General features: G+C 56.4%; 1 protein-coding gene across 1 annotated transcript in view; it reads right to left on the minus strand.

Annotated features, from left to right (window-relative positions):
- Window positions 1-1,199: 1,199 nt before the first annotated feature.
- Window positions 1,200-12,009, minus strand: part of LOC121560310 (voltage-dependent T-type calcium channel subunit alpha-1H-like) — a 208,075-nt gene continuing 197,265 nt past the window's right edge. Inside the window, 4 exon segments of the mRNA XM_045216064.1 lie at window positions 1,200-1,288; window positions 1,842-1,956; window positions 2,429-2,488; window positions 8,019-8,318. Of these exon segments, the coding sequence (XP_045071999.1) occupies window positions 1,200-1,288; window positions 1,842-1,956; window positions 2,429-2,488; window positions 8,019-8,318 (564 nt within the window).

Below are 12,009 nucleotides of genomic sequence, written 5' to 3' on the forward strand. Positions count from 1 at the left end.
TGGAGGTGTGGAGGGGGAGGAGAGGGACAGGCTGGGACCTCCAGAGCAGAGAGAGATGGGCCTGGGGTCTGGGGTCTGGGACATCTCAGGGCCTCTGGGGGAGTGGAGGGAGTAGAGATGGCGGAGAGGTTGGGGCTGGGACCTCCAGAGCAGAGAGAGATGGGCCTGGGGTCTGGGGTCTGGGGCATCTCAGGCCTCTGGGGAGTGGAGGGAGTAGAGATGGCGAGGTTGGGGCTGGGACCTCCAGAGCGAGAGAGATGGGCCTGGGGTCTGGGGTCTGGGCGTCTCAGGACTTCTGGGGAGTGGAGGGAGTAGAGATGGCGAGGTTGGGGCTGGGACCTCCAGAGCAGAGAGAGATGGGCCTGGGGTCTGGGGTCTGGGGCGGTTCTCAGGCCTCTGGGGAGTGGAGGGAGTAGAGATGGCGAGGTTGGGGCTGGGACCTCCAGAGCAGAGAGAGATGGGCCTGGGGTCTGGGGTCTGGAGCATCTCAGGCCTCTGGGGGTGTCTGTGGGGTGTCTGTTGACCAGGGGGTGGGAGAGATCTGAGGGCCGGGGAGGCGGCTGGGGGCCGGGGGGCGGCTGGGGGGCCACTATCACTGTGGCTCCTACTGTGTCCTCTGGTAGATATAACCCTCTGACTGTGTGTGTGGCTCAGTGTGTGTACGGTGTGTGTGTGGCGGAGTGTGTGCTGCGCTGGAGGTGCGGTCCTCGGGGGAGCGGGAGGGCGAGGAGGGGCGGTGCACGTCCAGGTGTGTGTTGCCACCAGGGGGCGGGCTGGGTAGAGGTGGAGGTGCACGCTGGGTAGTGGTGAGAGGTGCACGCTGGGTACGGGTGAGGTAGGCGCCGTCGACAGAGCTCCCCGCAGATCGTCGGTGGAACTGCAGCTCAGGTCCTCAGAGTCACAACGCACCGCCTTCTAAGCAGACAGGAAGTTAGGAAGTAGAGAGACAGGAAACAGAGGGGCAGAGGTCACTGGGACTGTTTTGAACATCAAATCAAATGACAGTTGAAGGTGAATGCAGTTAGATCTGGCCTGGACTGTAAAGTTTCCTAGCTAGCACAAAACATTCTAACAACTTGCACGCAAGGTTCCCCCCAAAAAATACAGACGTTCGTGGAAACATCCAGGGAACCTAATACGCTAGCTGGGTAAGAGCTGCTGTGTACATAGTCTACATACCTGTCTCTCAGCTGTCTGTCTCACACCGAGGGAGGAGCTGGGTCGGGGGCTGTCTGCTCACACCGAGGGAGGTGCTGGGTCGGGGCTGTCTGTCCATACCGTGGGAGGGCTACTCATATTAGAGGCGTGTCTATTGTTAGGAGTGGGGTGTGTCTATTGACGCTGTGTGCGGGGGCTGCTGATATAAGGGGCGTGATCTACCGTCCAGTGGGAGGGGCTGTGGATATAAGGGGTGTGTCTATCCATCTGAGGGGCGTGTCTACTGTCCATGCTGTGGGAGGGGCTGTGGATATAAGAGGCTCGTCTGTCGAGGTAATGGGAGGAGCGTGTGTCGATGCTCTGAGCAGGGCGGAGTCTGTAACTATGTGTGTCGATGCTCTGAGCAGGCGGAGTCTGTAACTATGTGTGTCGATGCTCTGAGCAGGGCGGAGTCTGTGACTATGTGTGTCGATGCTCTGAGCAGGGCTGAGTCTGTAACTATGTGTGTCGATGCTCTGAGCAGGGCGGAGTCCGTAACCATATGTGTGTCCATACTGTGGGTGTAGTAAGAACTACTGATAAACGACGCTCGTCTGCCCTCAACATCGCTGGGCCTCCTGGGGGGTGTGTCTTCCCATGGAGAGGGAGTGTCTGTCCACGCTGTGGGAGGGGCTGAGCCTGACCGTGGGTCTGCAGCTGGATCCCCTGGAGCTGAGGGACGCGCGGCTTCCCGATGGTAACGCCCCGGGACCTGCAGTAGGGATCCTGCTCCACTAGAGCCCATGGAGGAGACAGAACCTAGGGAGACACAGAGAGAGACCTAGAACTCTGAGACCTAGAACCCCTGACACATAGAACTCTGAGACCTAGAACTCTGAGACCTAAAACTCTGAGACCTAAAACTCTGAGACCTAAAACTCTGAAACCTAGAACTCTGAGACCTAAAACTCTGAAACCTAAAACTCTGAGACCTAGAAATCTGAGACCTAGAACTCTGAGACCTAGAACCCTGACACCTAGAACTCTGAGACCTAGAACCCTGACACCTAGAACCCTGAGACCTAGAACCCTGACACCTAGAATACTGACACCTAGAACTCTGAGACCTAGAACTCTGAGACCTAGCAGAGACAGAACTTTCGAACTCTGAGGGATGGTTACCTGAGAAACCGTATCCCCGTAGGTGTCGTGGCCAATGGGAGGGTAGGGGGTGTGTCCGAGGGGCTGTAGGGGCGGAGCATGTAGCTGTCGCTAGGCAGAGACATCATACGTGACAGAGACGGCCGCCCACCGTCAGCAGGCTACCACGACAACCCTCTTCTTCCTCAAACTGGAACAAAAACATGAACGTCATCTTCATAATGTTTTTACATTTTAGTCATTTAGCAGATGCTCTTATCCAGAGCGACTTACAGTAGGGAGTGCATACATTTTTTCATACTGGTCCCCCGTGGGAATCGAACCCACAACCCTGCCGTTGCAAGCGCCATGCTCTACCTACTGAGCCACACGGGTCAGCACCATAACCTTCATAATCACCACCGTCATCACCATCGTCATCACCACGATCATCATCACCACCATCGTCAAAACCCTCATCACCATCATCATCACCACCATCGTCATCACCCTCATCATCATGACCAACATCACCACCCATCTATCTACCTGTGGTAATAGGTGGCAGTCCCTCCCCTAACCACTGATACAGGGTCAGATGTTATGTCACCCCCTGACAGTCGATAGGAGAGGACTGACGGGAAGGTGATCTGATCCCAGCATCACCACCACCAACAGCCCCCCCCTCCCCTAACCACTGATACAGGGTCCAGATGTTATGTCACCCCTGACAGTCGATAGGAGAGGACTGACGGGAAGGTGATCTGATCCCACCACCACCACCACCAGTCCCCCTCCTAACCACTGATACAGGGTCAGATGTTATGTCACCCCCTGACAGTCGATAGGAGAGGACTGACGGGAAGGTGATCTGATCCCACCACCACCACCACCAGTCCCCCTCCCTAACCACTGATACAGGGTCAGATGTTATGTCACCCCCTGACAGTCGATAGGAGAGGACTGACGGGAAGGTGATCTGATCCCACCACCACCACCACCAGTCCCCTTCCTAACCACTGATACAGGGTCAGATGTTATGTCACCCCCTGACAGTCGATGGGAGAGGACTGACGGAAGGTGATCTGATCCCACCACCACCACCACCAGTCCCCCTCCCTAACCACTGATACAGGGTCAGATGTTATGTCACCCCCGGACAGTCGATAGGAGAGGACTGACGGGGAAGGTGATCTGATCCCACCACCACCACCACCAGTCCCCCTCCCTAACCACTGATACAGGGTCAGATGTTATGTCACCCCCTGACAGTCGATAGGAGAGGACTGACGGAAGGTGATCTGATCCCACCACCACCACCACCAGTCCCCTCCCTAACCACTGATACAGGGTCAGATGTTTATGTCACCCCCTGACAGTCGATAGGAGAGGACTGACGGGAAGGTGATCTGATCCCACCACCACCACCACCAGTCCCCCCTCCTAACCACTGATACAGGGTCAGATGTTATGCCACCCCCTGACAGTCGATAGGAGAGGACTGACCGGAAGGTGATCTGATCCCACCACCACCACCACCAACAGCCCCCCCCTCCCCTAACCACTGATACAGGGTCAGATGTTATGTCACCCCCTGACAGTCGATAGGAGAGGACTGACGGGAAGGTGATCTGATCCCACCACCACCACCACCAGTCCCCCTCCCTAACCACTGATACAGGGTCAGATGTTATGTCACCCCCTGACAGTCGATAGGAGAGGACTGACGGGAAGGTGATCTGATCCCACCACCACCACCACCAGTCCCCTCCCTAACCACTGATACAGGGTCAGATGTTATGTCACCCCCTGACAGTCGAGTAGGAGAGGACTGACGGGAAGGTGATCTGATCCCACCACCACCACCACCAGTCCCCCTCCCTAACCACTGATACAGGGTCAGATGTTATGTCACCCCCTGACAGTCGATAGGAGAGGACTGACGGGAAGGTGATCTGATCCCACCACCACCACCACCAGTCCCCCTCCCTAACCACTGATACAGGGTCAGATGTTATGTCACCCCCTGACAGTCGATAGGAGAGGACTGACGGGAGGTGATCTGATCCCACCACCACCACCACCACCAGTCCCCCTCCCTAACCACTGATACAGGGTCAGATGTTATGTCACCCCCTGACAGTCGATAGGAGAGGACTGACGGGAAGGTGATCTGATCCCAGCATCACCACCACCACCAGTCCCCCTCCCTAACCACTGATACAGGGTCAGATGTTATGTCACCCCCTAACAGTCGATAGGAGAGGACTGACGAGAAGGTGATCTGATCCCACCACCACCACCACCAGTCCCCCCTCCTAACCACTGATACAGGGTCAGATGTTATGTCACCCCCTGACAGTCGATAGGAGAGGACTGACGGGAGGTGATCTGATCCCACCACCACCACCACCAGTCCCCCTCCCTAACCACTGATACAGGGTCAGATGTTATGTCACCCCCTGACAGTCGATAGGAGAGGACTGACGGGAAGGTGATCTGATCCCACCACCACCACCACCAGTCCCCCTAACCACTGATACAGGGTCAGATGTTATGTCACCCCCTGACAGTCGAGTAGGAGAGGACTGACGGGAAGGTGATCTGATCCCACCACCACCACCACCCAGTCCCCCTCCTAACCACTGATACAGGGTCAGATGTTATGCCACCCCCTGACAGTCGATAGAGAGGACTGACGGGAAGGTGATCTGATCCCACCACCACCACCACCAGTCCCCCTCCCCTAACCACTGATACAGGGTCAGATGTTATGTCACCCCCTGACAGTCGATAGGAGAGGACTGACGGGGAAGGTGATCTGATCCCACCACCACCACCACCAGTCCCCCTCCCTAACCACTGATACAGGGTCAGATGTTATGTCACCCCCTGACAGTCGATAGGAGAGGACTGACGGGAAGGTGATCTGATCCCACCACCACCACAACCAGTCCCTCCTAACCACTGATACAGGGTCAGATGTTATGTCACCCCTGACAGTCGATAGGAGAGGGACTGACGGGAAGGTGATCTGATCCCACCACCACCACCACCAGCCCCCTAACCACTGATACAGGGTCAGATGTTATGTCACCCCTGACAGTCGATAGGAGAGGACTGACGGGGAAGGTGATCTGATCCCACCACCACCACCACCAGTCCCCCTCCCTAACCACTGATACAGGGTCAGATGTTGTGTCACCCCTGACAGTCGATAGGAGAGGACTGACGGGAAGGTGATCTGATCCCACCACCACCACCACCAGTCCCCCTCCCTAACCACTGATACAGGGTCAGATGTTATGTCACCCCTGACAGTCGATAGGGAGAGGACTGACGGAAGGTGATCTGATCCCACCACCACCACCACCAGTCCCCCTCCCTAACCACTGATACAGGGTCAGATGTTATGTCACCCCCTGACAGTCGATAGGAGAGGACTGACGGGAAGGTGATCTGATCCCACCACCACCACCACCAGTCCCCTCCTAACCACTGATACAGGGTCAGATGTTATGTCACCCCCTGACAGTCGATAGGAGAGGACTGACGGAAAGGTGATCTGATCCCACCACCACCACCACCAGTCCCCCTCCTAACCACTGATACAGGGTCAGATGTTATGTCACCCCCTGACAGTCGATAGGGAGAGGACTGACCGGGAAGGTGATCTGATCCCACCACCACCACCACCAGTCCCCCTCCCTAACCAGATACTGGGTCAGATGTTATGTCACCCCCTGACAGTCGATAGGAGAGGACTGACGGAAGGTGATCTGATCCCACCACCACCACCACCAGTCCCCCTCCCCTAACCACTGATACAGGGTCAGATGTTATGTCACCCCCTGACAGTCGATAGGAGAGGACTGACAGGGAAGGTGATCTGATCCCACCACCACCACCACCAGTCCCCCTCCTAACCACTGATACAGGGTCAGATGTTGTGTCACCCCCTGACAGTCGATAGGAGAGGACTGACGGAAGGTGATCTGATCCCACCACCACCACCAACAGCCCCCCTCCCCTAACCACTGATACAGGGTCAGATGTTATGTCACCCCCTGCCAGTCGATAGGAGAGGACTGACGGGAAGGTGATCTGATCCCACCAACACCACCACCACCACCACCAACAGTCCCCCCCTAACCACTGATACAGGGTCAGATGTTATGTCACCCCCTGACAGTCGATAGGAGAGGACTGACGGGAAGGTGATCTGATCCCAGCATCACCACCAACACCACCACCAACAGTCCCCCCCCTAACCACTGATACAGGGTCAGATGTTATGTCACCCCCTGACAGTCGATAGGAGAGGACTGACGGGAAGGTGATCTGATCCCACCACCACCACCAACAGCCCCCCCCTCCCCTAACCACTGATACAGGGTCAGATGTTATGTCACCCCCTGCCAGTCGATAGGAGAGGACTGACGGGAAGGTGATCTGATCCCACCAACACCACCACCACCACCACCAACAGTCCCCCCCTAACCACTGATACAGGGTCAGATGTTATGTCACCCCCTGACAGTCGATAGGGAGAGGACTGACGGGAAGGTGATCTGATCCCACCACCACCACCACCAGTCCCCCTCCCTAACCACTGATACAGGGTCAGATGTTATGCTCACCCCCTGCCAGTCGATAGGAGAGGACTGACGGGGAGGTGATCTGATCCCACCACCACCACCACCAACAGCCCCCCTCCCCTAACCACTGATACAGGGTCAGATGTTATGTCACCCCTGCCAGTCGATAGGAGAGGACTGACGGGAAGGTGATCTGATCCCAGCATCACCACCACCAACAGCCCCCCCCCCCTAACCACTGATACAGGGTCAGATGTTATGTCACCCCCTGCCAGTCGATAGGAGAGGACTGACGGGAAGGTGATCTGATCCCACCACCACCACCACCAGTCCCCCTCCCTAACCACTGATACAGGGTCAGATGTTATGTCACCCCCTGACAGTCGATAGGAGAGGACTGACGGGAAGGTGATCTGATCCCACCACCACCACCACCAACAGCCCCCCCCTCCCCTAACCACTGATACAGGGTCAGATGTTATGTCACCCCCTGACAGTCGATAGGAGAGGACTGACGGGAAGGTGATCTGATCCCAGCATCACCACCAACACCACCACCAACAGCCCCCCCCCTAACCACTGATACAGGGTCAGATGTTATGTCACCCCCCTGACAGTCGATAGGAGAGGACTGACGGGAAGGTGATCTGATCCCACCACCACCACCACCAGTCCCCCTCCTAACCACTGATACAGGGTCAGATGTTATGTCACCCCCTGACAGTCGATAGGAGAGGACTGACGGGAAGGTGATCTGATCTCAGCATCACCACCAACAGCCCCCCTAACCACTGATACAGGGTCAGATGTTATGTCACCCCCTGACAGTCGATAGAGAGGACTGACGGGAAGGTGATCTGATCCCACCAACACCACCACCAACAGCCCCCCCCCTCCCCTAACCACTGATACAGGGTCAGATGTTATGTCACCCCCTGACAGTCGATAGGAGAGGACTGACGGGAAGGTGATCTGATCCCAGCATCACCACCAACACCACCACCAACAGTCCCCCCCCTAACCACTGATACAGGGTCAGATGTTATGTCACCCCCTGACAGTCGATAGGAGAGAACTGACGGGAAGGTGATCTGATCCTAGATCTTTGGGTTAGGTTCAACTACAGGTGATCCTTCTCCGTACCTGTCCAGACGATTCCACCCCGCCCACTGAGGCGTTGCTAAGGGGACGGACGGCCTCCTGGCGCGCCTCCTCTTGTCTGGCCTCCTCCTGTTGCCTAGCCTCCTCCTCTTTGGCCTCCTCCTCCGCCTCCTCCTGCGCCTCCTTGTTGCTCTCCTCCAGATGTTTCATCAACACCGCCACCACCACGTTGACCAGCACGAACTGGGCCGTGAGGACGAAGGTCACGAAGTAGACAGGGGACACCAGGGGAAGGTAGGTCAGGCAGGAGTGCTCCTCTGGAAGACACTCGCGCAACGTGTCCTGGGTGGGGGAGGTGGAGAGAGAGAGGGAGGGAGAGAGGGAGAGAGAGTTTATACTATTGGGGAAGGTAGCAACGTGTCCTGGAGGGGAGAGAGAGAGTTGATACTATTGGGGCAGGGAGCAACGTGTCCTGGAGGGGAGAGAGAGAGTTGATACTATTGGGGCAGGGAGCAACGTGTCCTGGAGGGGAGAGAGAGAGTTGATACTGTAATGACCCAGCTGGGTCATAAAGTAAAAGAGAGACGGGCACCAGGTGTACAGGCAGAACACAGGTTTATTCCTAAATGGGCTATTGTTCAGGCCACAACCCACGCCGCTAAACCTCGAACATACACAAATAGAACATGTCAAAATCAAGGGTCCCGAACCAAGAGAAGAGATATGAGACCGTAACCCCTATTTTATCATTCCCAAAATCCCGTGGGATTACCCATCATACCCCCAACCTTTCCATCTGTCCTGGCATATTTAACCCCTGCTAGTACCCATAGAGAACGATAACACATCCATGAACACAGAACACAATACAGAATTCGTTACATAGCCCCCTCCTTTCTAAACCCTAGCCCCTAGGGTTACAAAACAAAATCCTTAAAACGACCCGGAGGTCGCATCAGTCTCTTGTGCCTCCCCTTGACTCCCACTGGTGGACCCCCCAGAACACTCATCTGCCCCAATGTCATTTCCAGCACCCCCGAAGAGGCAGCCCCCGTCCCAGGCTCAGCTTGCATTAGAGTCTCCTCGCTAGACTGTCCCCGTGTGCTCACATCAGAGTCCTCACTTCCATTCCCTACCGTTTTCCTCCCTCTGTAGGGCGCCAATCGGTCCCGGTGGACCACCACCTTCCCTGCCCCGTGGGGAACCTCCACCATCGTCACCTCCCCCACTCTCTCTATCACCAGGCACGCCCACCCAGGCACTGTCCAACTTTGGGCACCGCCCCTTCTTGCGCTGGGGTTGTGAAGCCACACTCGTTCTCCCGCTCCAAAGTGCCTCCCCCTAGCGCGTGAGTCATAGTGGCGCTTTGGCGCATTCCTGCGTTCTCGAGTTGCTCTCTTGCGAAGGTGTGAGCCGCTTCTAACCGGTTCTGCAGTCGGCAAACATAGTTCGGGCCAGGCAAAACCCGTCGTCGTTATCAGGAGGGTGGCCAAACGTCAGTTCGGGCTGGGGTGCGCAACTCACGACCTAACATTAGTAGCGCTGGGGAGCACGCAGTCGATTCCTGAACAGCCGACCTACATGCCATGAGAATAAACGGTAAAGTGGGTGTCCCAATCTCTCTGGTGTTTTGAGGTAACGATAGCCAGCTGTTGTGCTAATGTTCTGTTAAATCTTTCCACCAGCCCATCACTCTGGGGATGAAGCGGAGTAGTGCGCGTCTTCTCCGCGCCTAACCCGTCTACACAACTCTGAGAACACCCGTGACTCAAAGTTTCTCCCCTGGTCGCTGTGTATAGACTGTGGCACCCCGAACCCGACTGATTATTCCCCCTACCAATGCATCAGCTACTGTTTCTGCCTCCTGGTCTGGGAGAGCGTAAGCCTCTGGCCACTTGGTGAAGTAGTCCATAGCAGTTAGAATCCACCTGTTACCGCTGTCTGTGATTGGAAACGGTCCAACTATGTCTACCCCCAGTCTCTCCATGGGCTCCCCCTACTGGGAATTGTTGTAGGAGGGCGTGTGACTGACCTGGAGGTCCTTTCTTAGCAGCACACTCATCGCACTGCCTGCAAAAGTCCTCCACATCCCTCCTGTGCCTGGCCCAATAGAAGCCTTTACGTACGCGCTTTAACGTTTTGGAGACCCCAAAATGCCCTGCGCCTACTCCCCGTGAAGCTGCTGTAACACGCTCCCTTGCAGCCTTTTGGGAACCACTACCTGCCACGTCATTTCTCCAGTAGCTGGCTTTTTTCCACCCCCTCTGGAGCACTCCCTCAGCCACTCTAAGGACTGAGAATTTAGCCCAGAGGCCTTTGGTGACTGGTGATAGAGGGGCTACTTCCCCCCATGGCGGTCGTCTTCTCTCTTCCACCCACCCCAGCACAGGACGCGCTCTGCGTCCTCCTCCTGGCAACAGCCTCCACTCCCCGACGTCCACAGCCTCAAGCTCCCGGCACTCTGTCACCCTCAGCTGACTCACCGTGGCGGTGACTCCCTCCTCCATGCACAGTTCCCTCTCTCGCTCCACCCGTTTGGCGCAGTACCCACAGCCGTCCTCAGCACACGGGCGGCGGGACAAGGCGTCTGCATTGCTGTGGCGAAGGCCGGCCCTGTGCTCCACCTGGAAGTCGTAGGGTTGCAGCTCCTCCAACCAGCGGGCGATCTGACCCTCTGGCTCCTTGAAGGAGAGAAGCCACTGCAGGGCGGAGTGATCCGTCCGCACCACAAACGGCAGGCCCCCGGGTAGTACTTGAAATGGCGTACTGCTGCCACGACAGCCAAAAGCTCCCCTCCTTGTCACGCAGTAGCGTTTTTCAGCCTTATCAAAAGTTCTGCTGTAATAAGCTACTACGTGCTCCCGTCAGAACCACGCTGAGCCAGCACGGCCCCCAAGCCCTCATTGCTTGCATCGGTGTCCAGAATAAACGGACGGTTTGGGTCTGGTGAGGACAGGACAGGGGGCTCCACCAGGGCACGTTTGAGGGCCTCAAACGCCCGCTGGTGCTCTTCGGTCCACTGAAAGACAGTGTCCTTCTTGAGAAGGTGGTTCAAAGGAGCTGCTATCCCCGCAAACCCTTTCACAAACCTACGATAGTAGGATGCCAGACCCAGGAAGCTCTTAACCTCTTTTTTTTTTTTTTTTATTGGCCACCCCCTCACAGCCTCCACTTTGTCTGGCAACGTGCTGATACCCTCACCACCCAGCTGATGACCCAGGAACGCCAACTCCCTTTGCATGAAATGGCACTTTTCCGGGTGTAATTTAGCCCGCCCCCGAGATCCTCTCCAGCACTCGCCTAAGTGCCCCCAGTGCCCCCTCAAACGACGTGCCGTGTACCAATATGTCGTCTAGGTACACGACACACTCGTCTCTCGGAACCCCCGCCAGCACTCTGTCCATGAGCCTCTCAAAGGTGGCAGGAGCATTACAAAGCCCGAAGCACAGCACCTTGAACTGCCAATGGCCCCTATCCGTGGAGAAGGCCGTTTTCACGTGCCCCAGGCGAGAGGGGCACCTGCCAGTAGCCACTGCGCAGATCAAGGGAAGAGAACCACGAGGACCCTCTGGCGTGGTCTAGCGACTCATCGATCCTCGGTATGGGGTAAGAGTCTTTAATGGTGACAGAATTTAGGCCCCTGTAGTCCGCACAAAACCTAAGTTTACCCCCTTTCTTAGGCACCATGACGGCCGGCGCGGACCACGGGCTGTCTGATGGCTCAATGAAATCAGCCCCGCAACATGTCAGCAATAGCTGTGGCTGCTGCTTCCCTCTTGGCAAGGGGAATGCGACGGGGCGAATTTTAATGGGTTGGTTGTCCCCAGTGTCGATGTCGTGCTGAACCAGGTGCGTTTGCCCTACTCATCTTCCCCCCAAGCGAAGCTATCTTTAAAGTCAAACAGCAGCTGCTTTAATTGTCTCTGTTGTCCTCGTCCAGACCTTGACAGTTTTTCAGCCACACAGCCTCAACGAGGCGTCGATAACTTCCTCCTTCCCCCGTCGGGCTGATGGGGTGAAGGAGCCAGTGTGT

Source organism: Coregonus clupeaformis, unplaced genomic scaffold, assembly GCF_020615455.1.
Source record: "Coregonus clupeaformis isolate EN_2021a unplaced genomic scaffold, ASM2061545v1 scaf0591, whole genome shotgun sequence".
Taxonomy (NCBI): Eukaryota; Metazoa; Chordata; class Actinopteri; order Salmoniformes; family Salmonidae; genus Coregonus; species Coregonus clupeaformis.